The following is a 27574-nucleotide window of genomic DNA, read 5'->3' as shown; positions in this document are numbered from 1 at the left end:
GGGAGTCAATGGGATGCTAACAGCAGGTGATGGCTTGGTTAGCAAAATGGTATTTATTGTTTACATTTCTTTAAAATAAATGGACAATTTTAGTGTTGAGACATTGTTTCATATTTAAAGTAACCTGCCCTGTCCTGTCTGCACGTTGTCAGTGTCCTCTTTGCTCCGTGATGTGTGTTTTACTGCGTGAAAATGTTTGTGTGTGGTGCGAGAGCGCAGCTTGTTGGACATAGCAACAGTAACTAAAGGGGGCGGGTCTTTGCGAACGCTTAAGCAGGAAAACCTGCTCTAGTAATAATAATAATAATAATATATTTTATTTATAATGCACTTTTCTTAAACCCAATGCTACATTAAAAAAATAAATAATAATTTCAGCAATAAGAAGATTTATGACCCTAATTAAAGCGATTTAAGTACTGTGCCCTCTTTGAAACCAAGATTGAAAAGTTTCAAGGAGACTGTTCAGCGTTAGGTGATGATTTAACTGAATAGCCACAACACGCTAAAGTACTGTAGCCTAGAATGGGAGTTTAGAAATAGGCCTGTAATTGGACAAATCGGAAACTTCTTAGGGACTGGTGTAATGGCAGCTATCTTCAGTTCTGGAGGAACAATTCCAGAAGTCAATGACAAGTTCACAATTGAAGTCATAAAAGGGCAGATTGATGCAAGGCAGTTCATAATAACCAAGCAGGGAACCGGATCAAAAATACGGGTAGTAGCCTAGAGTTCATGGACTTCACTGTACTTACAATAAAATCCCCTCTGATCGTTACAAAGTTAAAAAAGGTAGTGGTTGGGGAATTTGAAGGCTGAATATCAACTAGCTCAAGTGGAGTGATGGCGTTTAAACAGCTATATATACCAGTAAAATAATGAATTCATTTATTACACTGGTCAACAAAGGGCCAGACACCATTTAAAGACTTTGTACCTCTGACCACCTCTCCTCCGCCGCATTGGCTCTGCAGGCATCCCAGTAGCACTTTGGGTTGGTATGCGCAATCCAGACAGGCCTGAACTGTCTGCTGTAGAACCAGATTCACCGCCTCCGGCCCGAAGTGATCCGGCAGTCTCTGAACCTGCTTACGGTCCAGATGTGGGCCGCAGTTCCCGTGTTTGTTCACGTACACACACACTGATGAAAACAGACAGGACATGTGTGTAAACACTACTGTACAGAAACATTCTGATCTACTCCAGATCTGAAAAGAACTCTATTAATCTCACTATCCACACTGACACTGTATGGTTAGTCTGGTTAAAACAAATGTTTATTATGATTATGCAAGATGATTTAGTGATTATTTTGGTGAGGGAGTCTTGTTTTGATCAAATAATAGCATTGACATTACTATATAGTCAAAATAAAAGTCATTGTCATTATTCACTACAGCCATAGTATAAGATTTTTTTGGTCATGTGTTCTGATTACTGTAGTTATATAGTCTGATTACTGTATTTATATAGTCTGATTACTGTAGTTATATAGTCTGACTACTATAGTTATATAGTCTGATTACTGTAGTTATATAGTCTGACTACTATAGTTATATAGTCTGATTACTGTAGTTATATAGTCTGATTAATGTAGTTATATAGTCTGATTACTGTAGTTATATAGTCTGATCATTGTAGTTATATAATCTGATTACTGTAGTTATATAGTCTGATTACTGTAGTTAATTAGTCTGATTACTGTAGTTAGTCTGATTACTGTATTTATATAGTCTTATTACTGTAGTTATATAGTCTGATTACTGTAGTTATATACTCTGATTACTGTAGTTATATACTCTGATTACTGTAGTTATATACTCTGATTACTGTAGTTATATAGTCTGATTACTGTAGTTATATAGTCTGATTATTGTAGTTATATAGTCTGATTACTGTAGTTATATTGTCTGATTATTGTAGTTACATAGTCTTACTACTGTAGTTATATAGTCTTACTACTGTAGTTATAGTCTGATTACTGTAGTTATATAGTCTGATTACTGTAGTTATAGTCTGATTACTGTAGCTATATAGTCTGATTACTGTAGTTATATAGTCTGATTACTATAGTTGTATAGTCTGATTACTATAGTTATATAGCCTGATTACTGTAGTTATATAGTCTGACTACTATAGTTATATAGTCTGATTACTTGATTACTGTAGTTATATAGTCTGACTACTGTAGTTATATAGTCTGATTACTGTAGTTATATAGTCTGATTATTGTAGTTATATAGTCTGATTACTGTAGTTAGTCTGATTACTGTAGTTATATAGTCTGATTACTGTAGCTGTATAGTCTGATTACTGTAGTTATATAGTCTGATTACTGTAGTTATAGTCTGATTACTGTAGCTATATAGTCTGATTACTGTAGTTAAATAGTCTGATTACTATAGTTATATAGTCTGATTACTATAGTTATATAGTCTGATTACTATAGTTGTATAGTCTGATTACTATAGTTATATAGCCTGATTACTGTAGTTATATAGTCTGACTACTATAGTTATATAGTCTGATTACTTGATTACTGTAGTTATATAGTCTGACTACTGTAGTTATATAGTCTGATTACTGTAGTTATATAGTCTGATTATTGTAGTTATATAGTCTGATTACTGTAGTTAGTCTGATTACTGTAGTTATATAGTCTGATTACTGTAGTTATAGTCTGATTACTGTAGCTGTATAGTCTGATTACTGTAGTTATATAGTCTGATTACTGTAGTTATAGTCTGATTACTGTAGCTATATAGTCTGATTACTGTAGTTAAATAGTCTGATTACTATAGTTATATAGTCTGATTACTATAGTTATATAGTCTGATTACTGTATTTATATAGTCTGACTACTATAGCTATATAGTCTGATTACTTGATTACTGTAGTTATATAGTCTGCTTACTGTAGTTATATAGTCTGACTACTGTAGTTATATAGTCTGATTATTGTAGTTATATAGTCTGATTACTGTAGTTAGTCTGATTACTGTAGTTATAGTCTGATTACTGTAGTTATATAGTCTGATTGCTGTAGTTATATAGTCTGATTACTGTAGTTATAGTCTATATAGCCTGATTACTGTAGTTATATAGTCTGATTACTGTAGTTATATTGTCTGATTATTGTAGTTATATAGTATGACTACTGTAGTTATATAGTCTGATTATTGTAGCTATATAATCTGATTACTGTAGCTATATAGTCTGATTACTGTAGTTATATAGTCTGATTATTGTAGTTATATAATCTGATTACTGTAGCTATATAGTCTGATTACTGTAGCTATATAGTCTGATTACTGTAGCTATATAGCCTGATTACTGTAGCTATATAGTCTGACTACTGTAATTATATAGTCTGATTATTGTAGTTATATAATCTGATTACTGTAGCTATATAGTCTGATTACTGTAGCTATATAGTCTGATTACTGTAGCTATATAGCCTGATTACTGTAGCTATATAGTCTGATTACTGTAGTTATATAGTCTGATTACTGTAGCTATATAGTCTGATTACTGTAGTTATATAGTCTTATTACGGTAGTTATAAAGTCTGATTACTGTAGTTATAGTCTGATTACTGTAGTTATAGTCTATATAGCCTGATTACTGTAGTTATATAGTCTGATTACTGTAGTTATATTGTCTGATTACTGCATTTATAGTCTATATAGCCTGATTACTGTAGTTATATAGTCTGATTACTGTAGTTATATAGTCTGATTATTGTAGTTATATAGTCTGATTACTGTAGTTATATTGTCTGATTATTGTAGTTATATAGTCTTACTACTGTAGTTATATAGTCTGATTATTGTAGTTATATAATCTGATTACTGTAGTTATATAGTCTGATTACTGTAGCTATATAGTCTGATTACTGTAGCTATACAGTCTGATTACTGCATTTATAGTCTATATAGCCTGATTACTGTAGTTATATTGTCTGATTATTGTAGTTATATAGTCTTACTACTGTAGTTATATAGTCTGATTATTGTAGTTATATAATCTGATTACTGTAGTTATATAGCCTGATTACTGTAGTTATATAGTCTGATTACTGTAGTTATATAGTCTGATTACTGTAGCTATATAGTCTGATTACTGTAGCTATATAGTCTGATTACTGCATTTATAGTCTATATAGCCTGATAACTGTAGTTATATAGTCTGATTATTGTAGTTATATAGTTTGATGATTGTGGTAATGTAATGTAAATCTACAGATCAGACGTTCCTCTGTGTGTCAGCATACGGGATATCAGAAGTTGAGTTTGATACCAGTAGACACCACAGATGACGGGGATCCCAGAGGAGAGAGTCCATCACTGGGCATCTGAGTCATGGGGACCCTGGAGTCTGAGCTGGCCGCGATAGACATGGAGCTCTGCAGGAGTCTGGACTTCCTCTGACAAACATAAACGCGCAATACACTTCAGGATTTCACCAAATGACAGCCTCTACAACATCACACGTGACAGTCCTTCGTAAACACACACACGTATGTTTTTGTGAAATGTGGGGACATTCCATAGGAGTAATGGTTTTTACTGTACAAACCGTATTTTCTATCCCCTTACACTAACCCTGCCCCTAAACCTACCCCACACACACAAACACACACACACACACACACACACACACACGAAACCCCTAAACCTACCGATCACACACACACACACACACACACACACACACACACACACACGTACACACACACACACACACACACACTGCCCCTGCCCCTTAACCTACCCATCACAGGAAACATTCTGCATTTTTACCTTCTCAAAAAAAACTCCTCCTGTATGATTTATAAGCCTTTTGAAAAGTGGGGACACGGGTAATGTCCTCATATTTCACCCTCTCCTGTAATACCTGTGTCATATCCATGTCATCATACACATTTGTGTCATGATATTTCACAAACACACACACACCTCATTTATTGCTACCTTGCTGCCTGGTTTAGGTCCCCTCTTCTTGTACGGGCGGAGGGACAGCTGGGCGATGGGCGTGGTTTGGGGCGTGGCATCTCCTGGGTCTTCAGTGTCCTGGGCCGCAGTGGACGCAGCCAGAGCTTTCAGCAGCGCGATCGTCTCGCTTTTCGGCCGCCGTCCTCTGATGCCCTTCCGTACGGGGAGCTGGGGAAGAGGAGTTGGCAGGCGGTAGGGAGACGGCATGGTGCGCCGGGGCGGTTTGGGAGTCGAGGACGAGGAAGGTGTAGGACCCGCTTTTGAAACAGTGACTGCAAAAACAAAAAAAATAAAGGGAAATTAAAATAATAACAATAAAAGAATAAAAGTTAGCATTGTTAACAGAAACTAGGGATGTGCTAGCTTGACGTAGTCATACTCAAGAATATGAGTCTGATGCTTCTTTTGGGCTGTGATTATGGGGCGTGTCTCAACCGAACCAGGAAAGACCTCAATTGGGCAGACCGACAACCAATCAGAGCAGTGGAGAGACGCATAACGCTAGTTGTCAAATGTCAACAGAACTCAACTGCACTGTGTTGCCAAGTCTGCGAGTTTTTTCCGTGAGTTGTTTTCAATGTCCGCGGGTTAAAGCAACCTCAATTATTTGATATATAGACCCATGGGTGCAAAATTTAGCAGGCAACCTTGCCAAAATAACACATTTTACACCTAAACGCCATTTTTTCCCCCGGAGAACCCTCCGAGAAGCTATTGTTTAGGGCTGGTAGTTGGCGGGTTTTGTTGTAAAAACTCGCGCTGGAATAAACGAGCTCTCTGTTTAGGATTTGAATAAATATAACCCAAGCGCCTTTGATGACGTGCATGATTACGATACTGTTGATCATCTGTCCATCATCGTCTAAAGCCTGCCCTGATGGTTTCTGTTCAGGCATAATTACTCCTCTATGGATCGAGTCCAGACTGAACTATCCAAGCTCAAATGTTGTGGGCAGGGCTGAGTTCGGCTGCCATCCAGGCTAGGGATGTAGACTAATCCATTTTGAAATTGGACATCGAGTTAACCATGGAAACAAAACTTAAAAACCTTTTAGCAGCTACAATTTTTGTGGTATAAACTTCAAATTTGGAACACAACAAAGACATAAGGCTTTGATTTTCTAGGACTCTTAAGACCAGATTTACCAACAGCTTGCGCTAGCGTAAACCTTCTTTTGCTGTTAAAAAAACTACTGTCATAAATTGCAGAGGACATGCAGTGAAAAGTTGGAGCCAAAAGGACGTGGACAGGGTTATTTTTGCGGCTGATCTTATTGCATATGCATTTGTAGGAGTTTCCCTTTTAGATGCAGTATTTATGGGAGGAGAGAATTAAAATGAATAATGCAATGTTATTTACTAAGGTTTACGTTAGTCAATTTACTGGTGTTTGAGCCATTATTTACCACCCAATAAATAGCACTGCTCCGCTGGTCATAATGGATATACATTGCGTTCTTTAATTTGCGGGTCGTCAGTAGATAACGCACAGAACTTTCCACTCCCATCTGCGCTTTTACAAGATTGCGCTCTCGCACTAAAGTCTTAAGTATTTTGTAAATTATATATTTTGTAGAAATGCACAATATACCAGCCACCATATCGGTTTCGGCCGATATATGTTCATTAGGGGCCAAGCACCGAAATTACACAAAATTTGGCACACTGATAGAGGAGAGACCCAATATTAACTACAACAAATTTGGTGTCTCTAGATCATACTCTCTAGCGGCAACACTTTTTCACTCGTGTTTGTGCCAATAACTTTTGAACCATTTATCTTCTGATTTCTAGGCTCAATACGATTCGATTGCACCCTATTGACGTCATTTGGACCAAACATGGTAAATATCATCACAGCGTTGAGCTGAGGTTACATGCTGCATTTCGGCACAGCGCCACCTACTGGTCCAAAATTGCTATTTTTGCTTATGAATGGGTTGGCCAAAAATTATTAAACTGTTCTTGTTAGATTCAGGGCAGTATGCCTAGTTGAATGGTTTCCAATTTGACCATATCAGCCATTTTGTTAGCCTAGAAATCTAGACGCACCCTAGCGGCAGCAAATCTAATCTGCCCGCGAGTGTCGTCTAGCAACTCTCAATACCCTTCTGAGCTATAATCGCCAAACTCTTGCCGGGCCAATCACATCATGTATAGAGTCGGTGGGCGGGGCCATAATGACGACGGCCGAGTTGCGTTTGTGTGCTTCTAGTAAACACAGAAACTGGCGAACGGCGGTCTTTCGAATCAGCTTTGACCACGACTCTGGAAGACTTGGAGTTAAGCTTTTCTCTGAGAAAAGAACAAAGAACGGCACTGAAGTCATTCTTAAAAAGGGAAGATGTGTTCAGAGTTTAGCCGACCGGATACGGCGAATGTTTAATCTGTCAGCGAGCTCTGCTTTACCTTCGTTGCTCTGGTTGGTTGTAGTGCTATCCTATCGCGTGCAGAGGGAGTTTGAAAGATAACCGTTTATCTGCCCCTCGGATTGAGCTGTCAATGGTGAGTTTCCAGACCAAACATCTTGATGTGGGTCTGACTTGTCAGGCTACCATTTTGTAGCAAAATTAAGCATTTATAATATATATTATTATGTATTCGAACACATTAGCGCATCATTATGAAAGTCAGTATGGATCATCAGCACGATGCCCCGAAGGAGCCTGAGAATTGTCAGGAAATTAGTTCACATGCTCATAACTTTTGATGTGGTTGATTTATTTTCATGGGAGTCACATCCTTAAATTCCAGAATCCTTGCCTAGTCCAAATCTACCAAACATGCTAGGGTTTGTCGTATGGTTTGTGCAACGTTGCGATTTAGAGTTAAAAAAACATTCACAAATATCTTTGGAACCGTTAGTCCGAACAAAACCACCGTAGGAAATTCGGAAACATAGGTCGCTGGCTTAATGTTAAAGCCTAAATGGAAAAAAATTAATAGTATGTGGCAAAAAATTCAATGTTGTGCATGGATCATTTTTTTTATGTACTCATATAACTCTTAAACACAATGAGATATTTTAACCAAATTCGAAATGTATTTATGGGCACACTCTGAGGACACTGAGGAGTGGTGGGATTGTGGCTGTTGGTGGTGGTACAACTGAACAAAATATTACATTTCCACAAATTTCTAAAAAGTTAATGAAATAAAATGCTATATTTAACTGATGATTTTTTACTTGCTTGCTTTGTGCTTGGCCCCTTTATGACTACTTGTTTTTATCATAATCGACTCAATAAGAAAATTTGTCCGATATATTAAAGGCGATAAATAATGTATTTTTCCTTCAGCGGAGACACTTCAGATGCACGCTGTTCACCATGATGGGTTTGAATTGCTTGAAATATGATTGAAATCAGGAGCCCTGCTCTTTAGCTTATCCATGGAAAGTGCTGCTAACATTCAGAAGAAATTACCTCACCAAACACACACACACCTCCATCTGAACACATACAGCCCTTTAACACACATACAGTCAAGCCCTTGAGTGTGGCTGTGGATACGAGTGTGTGTGTGTGTTTACCCTAAATAACTCCAGTATAACTAAATTAGAGAGTGTGCGGGAGGAAAAGAGATCTGACATGCTCGTAATGAAGCATATGGCAGCGATCACACAGACGAGCTTGAGTTTCAACATGACCCACTGCCCTACAGTACAGCACAGATAACACACACACACACACGCCCATCGAGTCAGAGTCACATATACCACAGTCCTAAACCATTACCGTATTATATGTATCTTAAAAAAATAATAATGCATTAACGGGGTCATAACACACAGTTTTTGCCAGTCTCATGTTAATCTTGAGTATCTATAGATAAGTGTTGATCCTTCATATCTTCGGCGAGTCTTTAGCTTTATCAGATTTATAAAAGACACACACACACTACATCATGGCATTATCCCTGGATAATGTTCGATTCACTATATGTTTGTGTTGTTCACATTACATGCACTTACATAAACGATTGATAAAAAAATGTTTACACCACTAAATAAAAAAAATAAAAAGAGTAATTGTGACTTTTTATCTCAGAATTCTGACTTTTTCTCACAATTGCAAATTTATAAAGTCAAAATTGAGATTTAAACTCGCAAATGCATGATATAGAGTCACAGTTATGACTGAAAAAAAGTCAGATTTATGACTATAACTCGCAATTGTGAGAGAAAAAAAGTCAGAATTCTGTGATAAAAAGTCGCAGTTACAATTTGTATTTTTAGGGGCTTCCATAGTATTTGGCACAGAAATACTTTTTTTTGTGTGTATTTTGTCCATGTTTATCATTAGAATCAACTCTATGGCCCCGAGCATTTAAGTCTTAATGCTCAATTCAGATTTTTTGCTCAGATCTGATTTTTTGTTTGGCTGTTCACATTACCTTTTAAAATGTGGCCTATATCTGATTCCAGTGTGAACTATTTGAGGTTTCAAACTAACCCGCATGTGCAAAAGAACAATATCAATGACATCAGACGCAGCGCGCCGTTGCACTAAAGTTCGGGAGGTTATAGAGGAAGTAAGCATTTTCGCTTTTATTTCAAAATGTTTGTGTAATGGAAGCCATAACATTAATGAGCAGGTACTGAAGAGGAGAATAACGAAAATAAAGAGCAAAATTGGTTATTTTGGCCTTTTGTCTCCTTCCTTTGGCACTGAAGCCACGTTCTTCTGTGTCCTCGTTCTTTCATTTCATGTGCTATTTAAAAAAAAATGGAGAGTTTATGGTAGGATCCTTCTAGTTTAGCTTGAGTTGAAGTATCTCCCCATATCCTAATTAGGTCTAACACCTCACTCTCCCTCCACTGACTCGCTTTTAATGTTACTGTCTGTGTCTGTTGTGTCTAGGGCTTAATCGCCGGCACATAATTGTGACAAATGTCGACATAGGCCCCTTTCACACTGCAGGCAAAAGTGGCCCAAATCGGATTTTTTGGGGATCAAGTGACCAGGTCACACTTCTTCAGAAGTAGTGTGAACACTCAAATCTAGCCCAGATCTGATTTTTTCCAAAGCGGCCGCAGTGTGAACAACCAAGGCGGATTTGATGTGACTTTTACATCAATCTTTGTCGACATTTGTCACAATTATGTGCTGGCGAGTTAGCCCTAGACCCCTAGACACAACAGACACAGACAGTAACATTAAAAACTTGACTAGATATGGAGAACAGCGATGGAGCGAGTCAATGGAGGGAGAGTGAGGTGTTAGACCTAATTAGTATATGGGGAGATACTTTAATTAAAGCGACGCTAGAAGTATCCTACCGTAACCGCTCCGTTTTTGAAAAAATAGCACATGAAATGGAAGAACAGGGACACAGAAAATCAACGCTTCAGTGCCAAAGGAATGTGACAAAAGGCCAAAATAACCAATTTTGCTCTCTTTCTTTTCGTTCTTCTTTCTACTTTAGTGCAACGGTGTGCTGCATCTGATGTCATTGATATTGTTCTTTTGCACATGCGGGTTAGTTTGAAACCTCAAACAGTTCACACTGGAATCAGATATAGGCCACATTTTAAAAGGTAATGTGAACAGCCAAACAAAAAATCAGATCTGAGCAAAAAATCTGAATTGAGCATTAAGACTTGCGGTGTGAACGGGGCCATAGTTTGACGTAAAAATCGCATCAAATCCACCTTGGTTGTCCACACTGCGGCCGCTTAGAAAAAAATCAGATCTGGGTCTGATTCAGGACCACATATGTATGTGGTCTAAATCTGATTTGAAAAAATCAGATCTGGGCTAGATTTGAGTGTTCACACTACCTCTGAAGAAGTCTGAACGGGGCCTTTAACAGTGTAAACAAGTCAGAATGCATGAAATAGCATTACCCTCCAATCTTTCATTTAAAAAGCGCTTCTGATATGCCCTACCTGAACACGCGCTTGAAACTAAACTCACGCCAGACTGCGTGATCAGATGTGTGTCTGCATTGGTGTCGGAACCATTGTGTGTGTGTCTGTCTGTGTGTGGGACAAGACTCACCGTCTTTTTACGACCTATGATGTTGGACCCACTCAATTTTATCGTCTCTAATTCAGCACATGTCTGTTTATACCTACCCCTAACTGAGAAACACTTATTATTAAACACGTTAGACGCTTTATTTTAATTTTTTTATAAATAAATGCCTTTCCGATCTGATATGTGATGGGAAAAGGGAGTAGAGCGAGTTCAGCAAAAGGCGGATTCGAACCTCAGATCGATCAAAACTTGATGCCATGCGTCTTACCCCTTACACTATTGCCGCAGTAAATAATTCTGTGATTTCTGCAATTTTTTTCTTTCCCAATCAATCGTTTAGTAAATGGCGGTATATTTGTGTTATTTAATGTTAATGGCATCTAACGTTACTCCAGTAAAAACTCTTCTTAGCGAGAGGACCCGCCCACATTTTATTTGCTTCCGATGCCAATGTGTGTCTGTGGTCTCTGGTCCACTTTTCCTCTCCGTCTGCCCTGTCTCTCTGCCGATTCTCCAGCTTTTCTCAGTGTGTGATTTGTTTATTTTCACACAAACTCTCGAATCCCTCCTGACCCGCACGGATCGCTCGCTAATTATCTCATTTACACATAATCACCTGGACGGGCTACACAAAAATAAACCGAGCAGGTCATTCCACATCATTCAGATCCAAAACAAACCCTTTAAACAAACGAGTGTAATTCGCATCACAACACGCGGCGCAGGATTATAAACAGAGTTTGGAGTAATTTGGGAAAATGTTCTCCAAAGCACAAACTCAGAATTAATTCCAGCTGCGGCTGAACGAACATTAACGGAAACACATATATCATCATCTATAACTCATACTGACTCCATTCAAAACACCAGATCTGGCAGGAATCCCGGCGGATTCATGACTTCAGTATGGGTTAGATTTTTGCAAAACATTATAAAACGTCCTGGATTATTTAATTTTTATTGTCAAATAAGGCTAAAGTTTCCTTGAGAACGGTTAAAAACATAATGTTAAAGTTCAGCAGCAAAAGTGACGTTACAGCTGGCACGTTCAAATCGTTTACTGAACGCATGCCGCACACAATACACCATACACACACCAGACTGCCAGTATGAATTATGAATTATGAGCCTCAGGTCTTGGTCAACGCAGTCAGCCTCGCTGTGAAGGCGGGGTCTTTGTGTGGGTCGTCATGACAACGGGAATGATTGACAGCTAGGCTGACCAGTGTTGTTATTGTTAATTAAAACTATGATAAATTGTTCTCGTTAACTGAAAGCTCTTATTTTGCCATCAAGCGCTGAGCTAAAGAATTCTTCTTTTTAAATAATTAAATTGAATGAAGTAATCCCTATTTTTGTTTCAATCCCAAAAGTCAGGGGAGGTTTGAGTTTAGGACAGATGGGAACAGTTATTAGTGTGTGTGTGCGTGTGAGACTGTGATGAGTGTGTGTGTGAGTGAGTGTATGTGCAATAGTATGTGCGAGTATGTGCAAGCAAGTGTGTGTGTGAGATTGTGACTGTTAGTGTGAGCGTGTGTGTGAGTGTATGTGCGAAAGCGTGTGTGTATGTGCAAGTTCGTGTGTGTGAGTGTTCAAGCGTGTGTATGTGTGAGTGTGTGTGAGAGAGACTGTGTGCAAGCGTGTGTGTGTGTCTGAGTGAACTAAATTTAATTATGATTCCAAGTTTTAAAGGCACTTTATAATATAACCAGATATGAGAGGAATTCACCCAAGAATAATTTTGCACACACAGCGCAAACTCCTCCAGTGATATGTGCTTAGAGAAATAGGACAGCTGTGATGTCAGAGGATCATGTGACGGCGGTCATGTGATCTCATGAGGCGTTTCAGAGAGCAGCTGCTCCCTCTGGTGTTCACACACACTCTTTACAGGCCCTTGAGATGTCTAGTCTTTACTTTATAGGACAGCGTGCACTCTTGACTGATGTAAATATTAACGTTTGCACCTTCCTTTATCTTTACTCAAAGTAGTAAGAAGGACAGATGATCTGCATTAATAGACTAATAGTTTTAGGTAATAGTCTATTAATGTAGTTACAAACCCAAATCAGAAAAAGTTGGGACAGTATGGAATGTGCAAATAAAAAAAAAAGAAGTGATTTCTAAAATTACTTTGACTTGTATTTCATTGCAGACAATATGAACACAAAATATTTCATGTTTTATCTAGTCAACTTCATGTCATTTGTAAATATGCATCCTTTCCTGTCATTCAGACCTGCAACACATTTCAAAAAAAGTTGGGACAGTAAAGCATTTACCACTTTGTAATGTTGCCATTGCTTTTCACAACACTTAAAAGACGTTTAGGGACTGAAGACACCAAGTGATGAAGTGTTTCAGGTGTAATTTTGTCCCATTCTTCCTGCAAACAAGTCTTAAGGTGGGCAACAGTACGGGGTCTTCGCTGCGCATTTTGCGCTTCAAAATGCGCCACACATTCTCTATTGGAGACCGGTCGGGACTGCAGGGAGGCCAGTCAAGTACCCGTACCCTCTTCCTCCGCAGCCAGGACTTTGTAATGTGTGCAGAATGTGGTTTTGCATTGTCTTGTTGAAATATGCATCGACGTCCCTGGAAAAGATATCTTCTTGAAGGCAGCATATTATGCTCCAAAATCTCTATGTACTTTTCAGCATTAATGGTGCCTTCACAGAAGTTACCTTTGCCAAGGGCACTGACACAACCCCATACCATGACAGACCCTGGCTTTTGGACTTGTTGCTGGTAACTGTCTGGATGATCCTTTTCTTCTTTGGTCCGGAGCACACGGCATCCATTCCTCCCAAAAAATACCTGAAATACTGATTCATCTGACCACAGTACACATTTCCACTGTGTGATGGTCCATCCCTGATGCCTTTGAGCCCAGAGAAGTCGACGGCGCTTCTGGTCACTGTTAACATAAGGCTTCCTTTTGGCACAGTACAGTTTTAACTGGCATTTGTGGATGTAACTACGTATTTTGGTACTTGACAAAGGTTTGCCAAAGTAGTCCTGAGCCCATGTGGTGATATCGCTTATAGATGAATGACGATTCTTGATGCAGTGCCGCCTGAGGGATCGGAGATCACGGTTGTTCAGCTTAGGCTTGCGGCCTTGTCCTTTACGCACTGAAATTTCTCCAGATTCCTTGAATCTTGTAATTATGTTATGCACTGTTGAATGTGAAATATCCAAATCTCTTCCTATCTTTCTTTGAGGAACATTGTTTTTAAACATTTCAATAATTTTCTCACGTATTTGTTGGCAAACTGGCGATCCTCGGCCCATCTTTGCTCCTAAAGGATTAGATCTTTCTTGGATGCTGCTTTTGTACCAAATCATAATTTCAATCACCTGTTGACATCACCTTTTTCAAATCACATCATTATTTAACCCTTTTACCTCATTACTAGGCCTAAATTGCTCCTGTCCCAACTTTTTTTGAAATGTGTTGCAGGTCTGAATGACAGGAAAGGATGCATATTTACAAATGACATGAAGTTGACCAGACAAAACATTAAATATTTTGTGTTCATATTGTCTGCAATGAAATACAAGTCAAAGTAAATTTAGAAATCACTACTTTCTTTTTTTATTTGCGTTTTCCAAACTGTCCCAACTTTTTCTGATTTGGGGTTGTATTAATAGTCTATTTATTTAGGTATAATGTCTTCTGGGCATGATGCTGTCCAGTATCTGCTGCAGTGTTTGAGGGGGTTCGTTTTATTTAACTCAGAGTCAACTCTTACTTTTGAGAGACAATGACTTTATATAAGCTGTACTTTCAGATTTAAAACTATGCAGGATGGTTTCGTTCACTTAGAACTGTTACACACTACATGAAAATCCATAATAGGGGCTCTATAAAGGGTTACTTCAACGATTTAGCATATGGCTTTGTATCAGAAGAAGTCTGCCAGTATATTCGAATGAATATACAAAATTTACTTAGGGTACTAACTCTAATATCAATGACCCATGATTTAAAGCATCCTCTGTGGCGGCGGAGGTTTGCTTTAATGCATTTCTCTTTGAAACGGGCTGAAGGTGCCATAGGTGACTCGTAATTGACGCTGCTAGGTCACATGACTGTAACAACATGCAGATTGCATTCATACTAGGGCTGCACGATTAATCGAATTTCTAATTGCGATTGCCACGATTATGTAATCGCTCAAAGCCACAATTACAAATTTTTTAACTTATATTATTCTGCGTGCTTAAAGGAACACTCCACTTTTCTTTGAAAATATGCTCATTTTACAAGTCCCTTAGAGTTAAACGGTTGAGTTTTATCGTTTTCTAATCCATCCAGCCGATCTCTTAATTATCTGGCGGTAGCACTTTTACCATAGCTTACCATACATCATTGAATCGGATTAGACCATTAGCATTGTGCTCAAAAATGACCAAAGAGTTTTGATATTTTCCCTATTTAAAAACTGACTCTTCTGTAGTTCATGTACATCATGTACTATGGCCAACGGAAAATGAAAAGTTGCAATTTTTTTTAGACCGATATAGCTTGGAACTATTTTCTCATTCCTGCATAATAATCACCGAACTTTACCATTTTTAAAAAGCTGTGCCTATATGAACTAACTAACATGGAAAACGGTGATATATAGACCTCTCAACCCTTATGCTAAGGAGACAATCCCATGCAATTTTGAGGGCAGCAACAGAACATGATTATGTATTTCTGCTCAGCTAGTGACATCGGACATCAACCACGTGGCAAACACTGATACTTTTCCATATAATGTCTACTTTCTTTGTATAACAGTTCTACCTAATAACACATTAGACACATAGACAGTAAAAGAAATGGACAGAGCGATCCCATTGACGTCAACGGCGAAATAATGAAGTCAACCTAGGGGCCAGTGCCGTTTCTAGGCATAGGCAAACTAGGCGGTCGCCTAGGGCGCCAACAGCTGGGGGGCGCCAGTGAGCCCCCGCCCCAACAAGATATTTTAGTTAATTCATATATTTTATTATTAATATTTCGTACTTTTGCTATTTCAAGGCATTATGATTAGTTGCGATTATTGGAATGACATCGCCATGGTGATAGTGGTGCTGCTGCAATGAAATGAGATCATGTAGAGGGCGGCAGAACGTCGTCATCCGTGGCGTTGTAACGCTTGTGTCCGAGTGAAAAATGCGGATAATGTAACTGGAGTGGATGCAAACACGGAGGCGATTACCATTCAAACAGATCGCACTTTATTCCCCACTGAACTCTCATCACAAACTCCCTTTCCGTCCACAGCATTACTTAATAAAACAAAATAACTGAGTGTTAGCAACAGAAAACAGAAAATAATCCCCACACATGGGAGCTCAAGACTCAGTGCGCACATAAACACACAATGCAGACTTCGTTTGCAGGGAGCGCGCGCAACTCTTAAAGGGGCCACACTATATTTCTACTCGTTACAGCGTGCTTTTTTTTATCATCATGATAAGGTCAAAGCCATCAGGGGCTCAGTATCGTAAAAAGAAAAAAGAGGAAATATAAAAAAGAAAGCGAAATATACAGGTATGTTAGCCTACTCATTGGTTACTTGTTCTCTACTAAGCTGGTCGCTCTATCATAACGTTGAGCAAAACATTACACTGAGTATTAGTACTGGACGGACCACACACCATGCTCATTTCAGGTGCAGAACATTATAGCATAGTTAATTTGAATAAAATAATATTTACATCAGAGATAGCTGTTTAGTGTAAATTGATCAAGTAGGCTAATACTGTCATAACCATGGGCGTCACTAGGCCCTTTTTTATGAACTTATGCCTCAGCCCCCCCTAAAAAAATATGTGATTAACCTTTAAAACATATGAAACTGGTGCGAGGCTTCGGCTACGGCTTCGTCCTGTCTTTTAGTCTTTGTGTCACTGTGTTCTTCAATCCGCAGCGGCGCCGAGTGACATAATTTTCAAGTTATTGTTATCTAATTTTTTGGCCTTCAGAACATCTTAAAATACACATATGTAGATCATAGAAATCTAAATTTTCTCGGGGGAGCATGCCCCCGAACCCCCCTAACATCTGTGATCTCAGTGATAATAAACCTAGCTACATTACTGGACTAATGCATGTACAATATGCCCATGAAATAAGGAAATCATATTTGCTTTATAAGTCATAGTAAAAAAAATTAAAAAAAATAAAAATAAAAAATGGGGGGGGGGGGGGGGGGGGTTCAACATATGAATCTTGCCTAGGGTGCCAGAAAGGCTAGAAACGGCCCTGCTAGGGGCACTCACTTCCTGATGGCTGAGCGAACTGCGCAGGCTCAGACTGAGCTTGACGACGTAGATGTGACGTGAGCCTCCTGTTTGACAGCTGTAGGTCTTCTAGTAGTTGTGGAAAGTGAAATCTGAATCACGTTGTTTAAATATTTTCTCCCGTTGCTTTTGGCTCACTTATGGGCTTCTCCTCATTCTTCCCCCTTGACTTTATCAGACTTTGTCTCCACGTCCCCTCGACTGTCTCATAGACAGGTAAAGATTGCCTCTGAGCGTCTCCTCCTGTCTATACGGTAATTTCTCAACTGTGCGACAGAGTCGCGTTGGTTATGACGCAATAGTTAGCCTATTTTTACAAAAACAGCTTCTACGGGGCGATAGTGTAAGATACAAGGTAATGGAGCCTTTTATGCATTGTCGTGTTTCTTTAGAAATAAACAATGGACAAATGGAGTCTTTAAACGCCTCAGATGTAAAGTTATTCACTGTCAAAGTGACTCAAAAATGAATGGGAGTCAATGGGATGCTAACAGCAGGTGATGGCTTGGTTAACAATGGCAGCCCCTAGGGGTGGAACGCTTTCCGGATGCTAGATTACCCCCTTGATTAGACAGGACGATTAAAAAGATCGCAAGGTAATCAAAATGGAGAATGTAGGCGGCATGTGCTCAGACTCTGGCGTTCTCAGCGCTGTCAAAATAAAAGTCACAACAATAAGTTGTGTTGAGTTATTGGTGGTGCGAATGTGACACCCTGATGTCTAGTTCCAATAACTAATTTCCATATTTTTCCTATATATACAAACTTTTCTAATGTTCACCAAATAAATTTAAGTTCAAATGTAGTACCTACTCACTCAGTACGTGATTCCAGACGCACACTTGATGCAAGTAGCACGTGATAAAACTAGACAGATATAATCATTCATTACTTCATTTCCAACTTTGTCTGGACAATAATACTTCTGTGCAATACAAGGTTTTATGTGTTTTTATCTAGGTTGTGGAGTTTGAACCTACAGTCTTTCCTGATATTTACTAGGGTTGGGTACCTTTCACATTTGAATCAGTACCTGTACCTGAAATTCGGTACCAGCACCCAACGGTACCTTTATTCAGTACGTTAGGATTTTATCAATGTTGAAACAGTTGTGTACATTTTTTTTAGGATTCTTTGATAAATAGAAAGTTCAAAAGAACAGAATTTATCTGAAATAAAAAGATTTTGTAACATTATAAATGTCTATACTGTCACTTGATCAATTTAATGCATCCCTGCTAAATAACTGTCTTAATTTCTTTAAGCTTTTCCCCCCAAAAATAAATAAATAAAATTCGTACCGACCCAAAACATTTAAATGGAAGTACAATGTTACAAAAGCTTTATATTTTAGATAAATGCTGTTCTTTTGAACTTTTTTATTCAGTTTCAACACTGATGATAATCATAACTGTTTCTTGAGCAGTAAATCCTCATATCAGAATGATTTCTGAAGGATCATGTGATGCTGAAGACTGGAGTAATGATGATAAATTCAGCTTTGCATCACAGAAAGAAATTACATTTAAAAATATATTAAAATAGAAAACAGTTATTTTATATTTTAATAATATTTCACAATATTACAGCCTTTTTGTATTTCTAATAACATAAATGCAACCATGGTGAGCAAAAGAGACTTCTTTAAAAATATTTTAAAATCTACAACTTTTGATCGGTAGTGAGTGGGTGCTTCCCAAATCTTATTTGTGCATCCTCGTTTCCTTTCCTATCTTCCTTTCCTAGCTCCTTAGCTCCACCCCTTCAGGACGCGAGGGAAAGGTGTGAAGAAAAGACGCGAGGGCGGAGGAATTGAATCAAGTGAAATGATATATCCTCACTCCCTTTAACGTCACTTCAAAGCGCCGTCAATTAATGATGACAGCGCTGGATTTAGTCGGGATTCTTGGACATTAGAGATAACTATTTATATTGTAAACTTCAGCCTCCACAAAATACCACATTTGTCCATATTTTAATCAATATGACCAGTTATTATTAACAACGAATTCCAGTTATTAACAGCTTTTTCGTTGTATAATATTAGTTTCTATTTGTTTCTTTCATTTTCTTGTGCTTTGATATAATTCTGCAACTGTCAGGTGTTGTTATTTGACAAACATTTGTGTCTTGTACATGTTAACATAATAATTAGTGATCGACCGATATATCGGATTCCCGATATTTAAGCATTTTCCCATAATCGGGTATCGGTTTTGTAATATCGGATGTTCCGATAAATGGCGGCATCTTGTGGACGTTTTGAGAATTGCATACAAGCGCACCATTAAAGGACTGCGTTTGAAGGGAGATTATCAACAGCTGTGTTCAGAGGTAAAATAACCTGCATCCCTTAATTAATCAACTTTGTTTAACATAACAGTTATGCAAAATTGAGATAACCTCAAATAAGATAAGATATGTATAGGTAGTTTAAACTTGGCACTAGAGACGAACTCACTGACGGAGTCAGTCAGGTAATTCGTCATCATGTCACAATAAAGATGGCCGCAACGTGTACGTAGTTATCGTGCGACTCCTAGAGCTTGTTTTTTCAATAATACAACCCTGCAGTGCCAGAAGAGCTCGTCGATGTTTTAAACACAGAGAGTGTTCGTATACAAAAGAAACTAAAATTAAACAAGCAGAAATGTGTGCAAACTGGACACAAGTCGAGACCACGGAGCTCCTTACTATCCGCGCTGAAGCGGAGATCGCTCGCCGTTATACGTCACATCAGGAAGTCACGTGTCAACCGGTTCTGGGACCGTTACGGGTTGTGTGTGAAAGCGCACATATTACGGTATTCGCGGGCTGTGTGAATGGACCAAATCTAGCGGCCCCGGAACAAATGCCGGGTCACATTATCCGTGTATTTGCCGGAATCGCAGTGTGACAGAGGCTTTTGTGTTTATTCTCAGTCGCATTCAGCTGTTCTCTCACCGAGTTGTTGCTCTAGCATAGGCTAGATCACCTTGTAAACAAGACCGACTCGTTTAAAACTCCTTAAATTATATTAACGTCCGCTATATGACATTTAACATTATATAACAATTCGTTGTTTTATAATAAACATCGAATTAATTACAGCTCCGTGAAAATGAATTATTAAGCCTATCTCCGCGAGACGAGTGTTAAACGCAGAGATGAAAACAGCACCCTGTCACCAGCATAATTCAGAGACTGACACAAACATTCATTTTGATACCGTACTAGATGAGATTGACATAAACAAACCAGCGAATACATCAGCTTTTACAATGTGTGCATAATCCAGAGAATATTCACTCTTTCGTCTATTAAACACACAAACCTTTTAAAACTGTAGTTTCAAATGAATGCTTATATTTATGCTCATAGTTATGGGGATTTGATAGACTCGACTCTCATTTATATTCTCCATTTAAAAACATTAGACTTTATAAATGTATTTTGCCTGTTGTTAATATGGCTGTATTTATAAATAAAAAGGTAAAACAGCATTAAAGGTGCACTATGCAGCTTTTGTCCACTGGAGGGCGCCTATGCAAAACAAATGCGTAGTTTGATGACGCAAAGTGTGAGCGCAGCATCTTGGGAGATGTGGTCTTCTCATCACAGCCGGTGAAAAATAGGACTCGGGCAGAAATCACGTTCATGCATGCGGTTATTAACGTTACTGTAGTCTAAAGCAGAGCAGGACCGAGTGTTATGGACCTGAGCAAAGCTGCTGGAGCGATTGTTAAACAAATACCCGCCTCGCGAATACCGGGACTTTTATTATGACGGGACGGGACTCATTTGCCGGGCGCCTGCACAGATCCGCTCTTCCGGTTATGATTTTGAGGTAATGTAGCTCTGTTTATCATATTAGATACATTTAAGTGTGTTTAAAACGATGTTATGACGTTACTCCGTGCGCTCACATGTTCACACTGCTAAGAGTAAAGCGCTCCTGCCAAATAAAAGCCGAAACCGAGGGTAGCGCAGATATGACGCAATTGACAGGCGACTCCCTCAAATGCAATGCTGACACGTCCCGGTCCTTAGTTAAAATAGCAATTTTCTCACAATTTACAAATAGTTGGAAACTTCTGGGATATTGTAGGTACTCAACTGAACAAAATATATAACACCGGCCTAGTGGTTTTTGGATATTTTACTGCAAAAATACTACATAGTGCACCTTTAATGTTAAAAAGACTTTGCACTGTATTTAAAAAAAAAAACAATTCTGACTATTTATTGATGTAAATGTCTTTTGTTCTGTATGTAAGGGAGTGAAACTGCAAAAATTACAGTGTTTAAAAAGCTCAGTTCAATGCTGTTGCTGTAATTGTAAAAGACAGAAATAACACAATAAGTAAATATCGGTTCTATATCGGTTATCGGCACATAAACATGCAAATAATCGGTATCGGTTATAAAAAATCAATATCGGTCGATCACTAATAATAATAATAATGAATAAACTGTGGCACGATGTGAAGGGGGAGGAGAATTAATGCTTGCGTCACGTTTAGTCAATAAAACACTACCGCAGAGGACACTCCAGGGTATCCTCGCTCATGACTCCTCAGGAAGCTCCTCACTCCTCCATCCTCGCCTCCTCGCGGTGCGATTAGAGAATTGAGATCTCCTACAAGATGGCTGAGCTCCATCGGTTCCGGTCATAGGATGGAGGACGGAGGAGCGAGGAAACGAGGAGGGATATTGAGAAGCACCCTGTGTGTCAAGTTAAACCAGACTTTTATTTTGGCGGGTTGCCGTGAAGATCTTTGAGTTTCTGTGTGTTTGTGATGTGATGGTAGTTTTTCTCAAATGAAACGGTAAAATGCTCATGAAGTGACTCTTAGGCTTTGGAGATGACGTTCATTCCTATGAGACCATTGAACACACACGTCCGTCACGCGGGAGTCAGTGGGCATGTTTTTGTGACATATGAGGACTCAAATGTGTATAATGCCATGGGTATGACACAGGTATTACAGGAGAGGGTGACATATGAGGACATTACCCATGTCCCCACTTTTCAAAAGGCTTATAAATCACACAGGATGAGTTTTTTTGAGAAAGTAAAAATGCAGAATGTTTCCTGTTATGGGTAGGTTTAGGGGTAGTGTGTGTGTGTGTGTGTGTGTGTGTGTGTGTGTGTGTGTGATGGGTAGTTTTAGGGGTTGTTTGTGTGTGTGTGTGTGTGTGTGTGTGTGTGTGTGTGTGTGTGTGTGTGTGATGGGTAGGTTTGGGGCAGGGGCAGTGTAAGGGGATAAAATATATGGTTTGTACAGTATAAAAACCATAATGCCTATGGAATGTCCCCATATGTCACAAAAACAAACGTGTGTGTGTGTGTGTGAGGTAAATTAAGCCGCCAATCATTCACAGATACACGCAGAATTCATATTTAAATAGTCACAGACACTAGTCTATATCACCAGATGTGTTCTCAGGAACTGAAATTGGGTACCGATTGATTTAATGTGAATTGGCTCTTGGTAATACCGACGTAATTTGGTCAGTACCCTTAAAAGTACAGAGTTCGGTACCCAACCCTAATATTTACCCACTGAACTACACCATTGGCCAAAGTCATCACTCACTGCTGTTTCCGGGCGGCTGTAGGCCGTGTTTGGTGGCGGCGCACCAGCCCACGGGGAAGATGTCCCTGGAGTCATAGCGGCACCAGTAATCGAACGCCCCCCTCCAGCCGTCAAACATCACGAAGATCTCCTCGCCCTTCACCTCGCCGATGGTGGCCGGACAGATCAGGTACGGGTTCTTCTTGTCCACCGCTTCCAGTTTCATCCCGGGCTTGAAGCCATTTTGTGGCGGCCGCAGGGGCTCCTGATGGAATTACAGAAGACGAGAGGCGTCAGAACCTGTTAATGTGATTGAGTGATGTAACACCCTCATCTGTACAGCACCTTCTTAAACGCTGTGGCAGGGGCCATTTCGGCTCCATTAAGGGTCCTCAGGAGAAACATGGGCCATGATGAGGCATTCATCCTGAATCCTGCGAAAATCAGAGAAACTGAATTATTTTCTATAATTCTGCTCATGTAATCACAATCATGTCGATGAACAATCACACACTGCGGCATAACCAGAAGACGCAAAACAGGACGCATTAGAGAAGAGGAACAGCATTTAACCACATTAACGTTAACTGGCATCAAGAAAGCATTAAAAAAAATAAAATTGAATATTCGCAAAATTTCTAATTTTGTTAAAAATGTTGTTCTAATAAGTTACTATGAGTAGGGATGCACGATATTGGATTTTTGCCGATATCCGATATGCCGATATTTTTCGGCTCATTTTGGCTGATGCCGATATATGTTTATTTTTTCCCTTTGTTTGGAAACACCATTTTGAGCAAAAACAAATTTTTTTCATTCTGGTTTCAGATTTCTGAGGTATCCATACTAAAAGGATTCTTGTTGAAGATAAATAACTGTTAATAAAGTTCTTTTTATGATAAGAGTATATTAAAAGCTCTGAAAATAACAATAATAAAGTCAGTAATTTTTCACCCCAGATGCAGCTGTAACCTTAATATTGTATTTTTGGATTTAACGTTTGTGCACATGAAGTGGGGGTGGCATGACATCCATTGATGCTGTCTTTTAATTCTACAATTATTGTAGAGTTCCTTGGATTATTTTTCATCATCCATTTCGTAAAATTTTATTACAGATTAATACACTGTATATAAAAGTATTTAATTTACAAGTGTCATGCTTGTGATTTATGTCATCATTACTGATTTGTTTATTCAGAACAAGAAGTAACTTCAATTTATTTGTGTATTCTACTTTTCATTGTATTAGTGTAACAACAGCGCCCTCACTACATGTATAAATATATAGCAGTCTAGCTGGAGGGCACTAGGACCCGGAGGAGCTTCTGCTGCTGTGGAGGCTGCCGCACGCGCTAGAGAGTGGGGAGACGCGATTGGGCTTGTTTTGGGCTAGTTTTGTTGTGAAAACGTGGCAAATCTGCTGCTGACGGTCACGTCCTTCTGTATGTGCATTCAGAAATTCAAGGCAGCATTTAAAAACAGTCAATATAAATCACTGTACATGCAATGTATTTTCTTTTGCAATGTGTTTTCACTTGAAGAATGACCGCAGTGCTGACATGGTCTCATCGCTGTAGCACTCCTTGCACACGTGAGTTATTGCAGGCGCATATCAACACATCGGCAAGGCATATCGGCATAATGTTTTCATATCGGCCGATGCCGATTTGTATATTTTAAGCGTTTATCGGCCGATTCCGTGCACACATCTTACCCCCCAAACGACATTTATTTTCCGGAGAACCCCCCGAGAAGCTATTGTTTAGGGCTAGTAGTTGGTGGGTTTTGTTGTAAAAACTTGGCAACCCTGTCTGCACGCGCGCTGGAATAAACGATCAAGCTCTCCGTTTAGGATTTGAACAAATTCAACCCAAGCCCCTTTGATGACGTGATGATTACGTTACTGTTGATCATCTGTCCGTCATACATTAAAGTTCTCCTTTTTAACCCACTTAGAGAAGCACCACGTTTTATTTTGTCACCATACTTGAACGTTCAACTATTCGTGTAACTGTATTTAAAAACGGAAAAGATGGAGGTGTTTGGTGGCTTCTAACTTGATATCTGTTTGGTTCCATAGTGAATGAACTGGGTTTAGGGAGCTAAGCTAAATGCTATCAGATCATCACCGCGCGTCAGAGAGATTAAGAGCACACACTGAGACGAGAGAGGTGTGTGTCAACTCGTTTAAGTTAAGGGAATAACATAATTTAATATGAAAAAGCGGTGAAGTATTCCTTTGAATGTGCCATAAATGGCAGTTTAGCCATGTTTTAAAGGTAGGGTAGGTAGGAATGATCTAAAACACTTTTGTCCAAATTTGTTTAAACTTTCTTTATATGTCAATACATAATTAATATGTAAGTACTCTGAAAAAGAAAGTATAAAAATCGAGTGACTCTAGACTTTTTAATCTGCAATAAACACCGCTCTATATTTCGTTCGGGACGAAACAAATGATTGGCTTGGGTGACTGTCACTCTCTCTTGCTACCATGGCGACCACCGCTATCGCTACAGTATCTGCCCACATTCGCGCGCTCGTTACAGTCAGCGAAGGCAAACAATGCAAAAAAAGGAAGACAGTACGAGAAAAGGCAATGCACAGAAAGTCCTTGGCTAAACAAAGAAATCAAACGCGAGTAAATATCGGCATTGTTTTTTAATGATGGTGAGAACTAGGGATGGGCATGATTAATCGACGATCGATAGTTGATCGTTCGGAATTTCGTCGATCATGTTAATTTGTTATCAATTAATCAAATGCATTTTTTATTTATTTTTTAATGCAGGCTGTTAATGCGAGTCTTGAAGCAATTAAATGAATTTCACTGAATTTCAATGTTAGTCACCATACTCGGTTATCAGTAATCTTCCATTTTGATTTCAAAAGAAAAACGTTACTCATGAAGAGGTCACAGGCGAAGTGTGGCGTGGGACCGTTTTGATTTAAAAAAGGAAATAGTTCACTGCATTGCGATGCCGTGTATAAGAAGTACAACACGACTCAAACGATCTACCACTTAAACAAAGTGCATCCGTCCCTGGTTAATGTCGGCTGCGGTGCATCCTGCTGAAAAAGTTAGCGCGGAGGTAACCTCTGCATCCCGGCAATGTCAGTCCCCTCAGAGCGGGTGTTTTCGTGGCATGTCCGTTTTTATTTCAGTTAACAGGTTAGAGCTTGAACACTGTCTGCATAACGCGCGTCTCAGAAGCACTCGAGCCGCGTGGAGAACGCGTGCATGCTAGAGAACCAATGTCTATTTTTCACGCGACACGCAAGCATGTTGGAAGCGTTTCCAGGCACAATAGAATAGAAAAATATTTTAAGTCATTTTGACACGAATGCACATTAATAAATGACATTTTGAAAGTCTCTAGGTTAACATAAATGCAGATATAGGCCTAATTGTAAAAAACATATCGATTTTGAAATATTGTACCTGTTACAGAAAGAAAATTCGGTAGCATATTTTGCTGTCAATGTCTTTGCTGTATCAGTAGTCTATATATTTATGTTTAACATGAAGTAGGCTATAGGGCTTCCCTGTTCGTCACCCAACAGCAGCACCGTGTCAGACACGCTTCTTGTGTGTAAAGACATGATAGAAAACGAACGCAACAGAAACTCATATGCATGCGCACATAATATGTTCGGTTTGGCTAACTGAATGTAGTTTAAATGTTAATCTTGTAATAAAGGTCTCATCGAGGAAAAACACGCTGCATTTTTGTATTCATTGCATTTTTTAATTATAAAAGTTAAATAATTAATTTTATAATAAAAATATTAATGATTAATCAATAGTTGATTAATAATTCTCCCACCGATCGACTAATGCTGCGTTCACACCGCACGCGAATGATGCGAATAAATCGCGCGAAGATGGACGCGTGAACAATTTGAATCCATTCGCTTCATTCGCGCGTGAAATTCGCTTCGTTCGCGTGCGACATTCACTACACAACAGACGCAAATCCGCGTCATGGGAGTGGGTTCTGCCAGGCAGCGGCAGTCGGCAGAAGGACTAGCCGAGTTAAGGCTGCTCTCACCGGGGTTGATGAGCGCTGAGCTCCGGTGATCGCCTGGGTCTCACACCTCCGAAAACACCAGATCAAATTTTCAAATAGGAGCCCTCTTAATAAATAAATCACATATTTGAACTTTAAACAAATACATTCTCGCCTGAAAAACTATTACAACTACATTTTGTGACACAATACAGTAGTATTTTTAAATTACTCTGGCCTCGGGGTTTCCCCTGTGGGTTTCCCATCCGTCACTTCACGTGACAGCAGTAAGCAGGCTCCTCATTGGTTAACACGGCGATAACGCGGTTCGCACGAATCACGCGTTCAAAACGCTCAATTCGCGTGATCATTGCCGCGTCATTAGCGCGAATCGTGCCGCAGAATGCCTATTCACGTCTCTGCATTGACTTAACATGTAAATCACTTGCGCGAATCGCGTCATTCGCGTCCGGTGTGAACGCAGCATTAGAAAATGTAATTGAATGCCCATCCCTAGAGAGAACTGAGGGACCTCAAGGGGCTGAAAAACGACTCCTTACCGTCTGTATTTCTGCTGGACAGGTCATCTTTCATTTTGATTATACATTTATTTAGTTTATATTTTCATGAAGCATGTATCACTAGCACATGAAGCTGCCTAATATAGCTAACATAACATTACTTAGCATAAAGTTACAATATTATACACTTAGCCATTAGTAGAGAT

General features: G+C 39.1%; 1 protein-coding gene across 4 annotated transcripts in view; it reads right to left on the bottom strand.

The window, feature by feature from the left end:
- Window positions 1-27574, bottom strand: part of LOC137078306 (sex comb on midleg-like protein 2) — an 80561-nt gene that overhangs the window by 26830 nt on the left and 26157 nt on the right. For 3 of the 4 annotated variants that reach the window (XM_067445486.1, XM_067445487.1, XM_067445488.1), the window contains exons 6-10: window positions 23181-23269; window positions 22857-23100; window positions 4958-5265; window positions 4299-4425; window positions 938-1141 (exon numbers count right to left, since the gene is read on the bottom strand). In XM_067445486.1, the coding sequence (XP_067301587.1) occupies window positions 938-1141; window positions 4299-4425; window positions 4958-5265; window positions 22857-23100; window positions 23181-23269 (972 nt within the window). The remainder of the gene's footprint in view (window positions 1-937; window positions 1142-4298; window positions 4426-4957; window positions 5266-22856; window positions 23101-23180; window positions 23270-27574) is intronic. The other variant, XM_067445489.1, reaches the window with a different exon arrangement.

The sequence above is a fragment of the Pseudorasbora parva genome, chromosome 6 (assembly GCF_024679245.1).
Source record: "Pseudorasbora parva isolate DD20220531a chromosome 6, ASM2467924v1, whole genome shotgun sequence".
In the NCBI taxonomy this organism is placed as follows: domain Eukaryota; kingdom Metazoa; phylum Chordata; class Actinopteri; order Cypriniformes; family Gobionidae; genus Pseudorasbora; species Pseudorasbora parva.
Note: the sequence above shows the minus strand (reverse complement) of the source record. Positions and strands in the feature narration are given on the sequence as shown.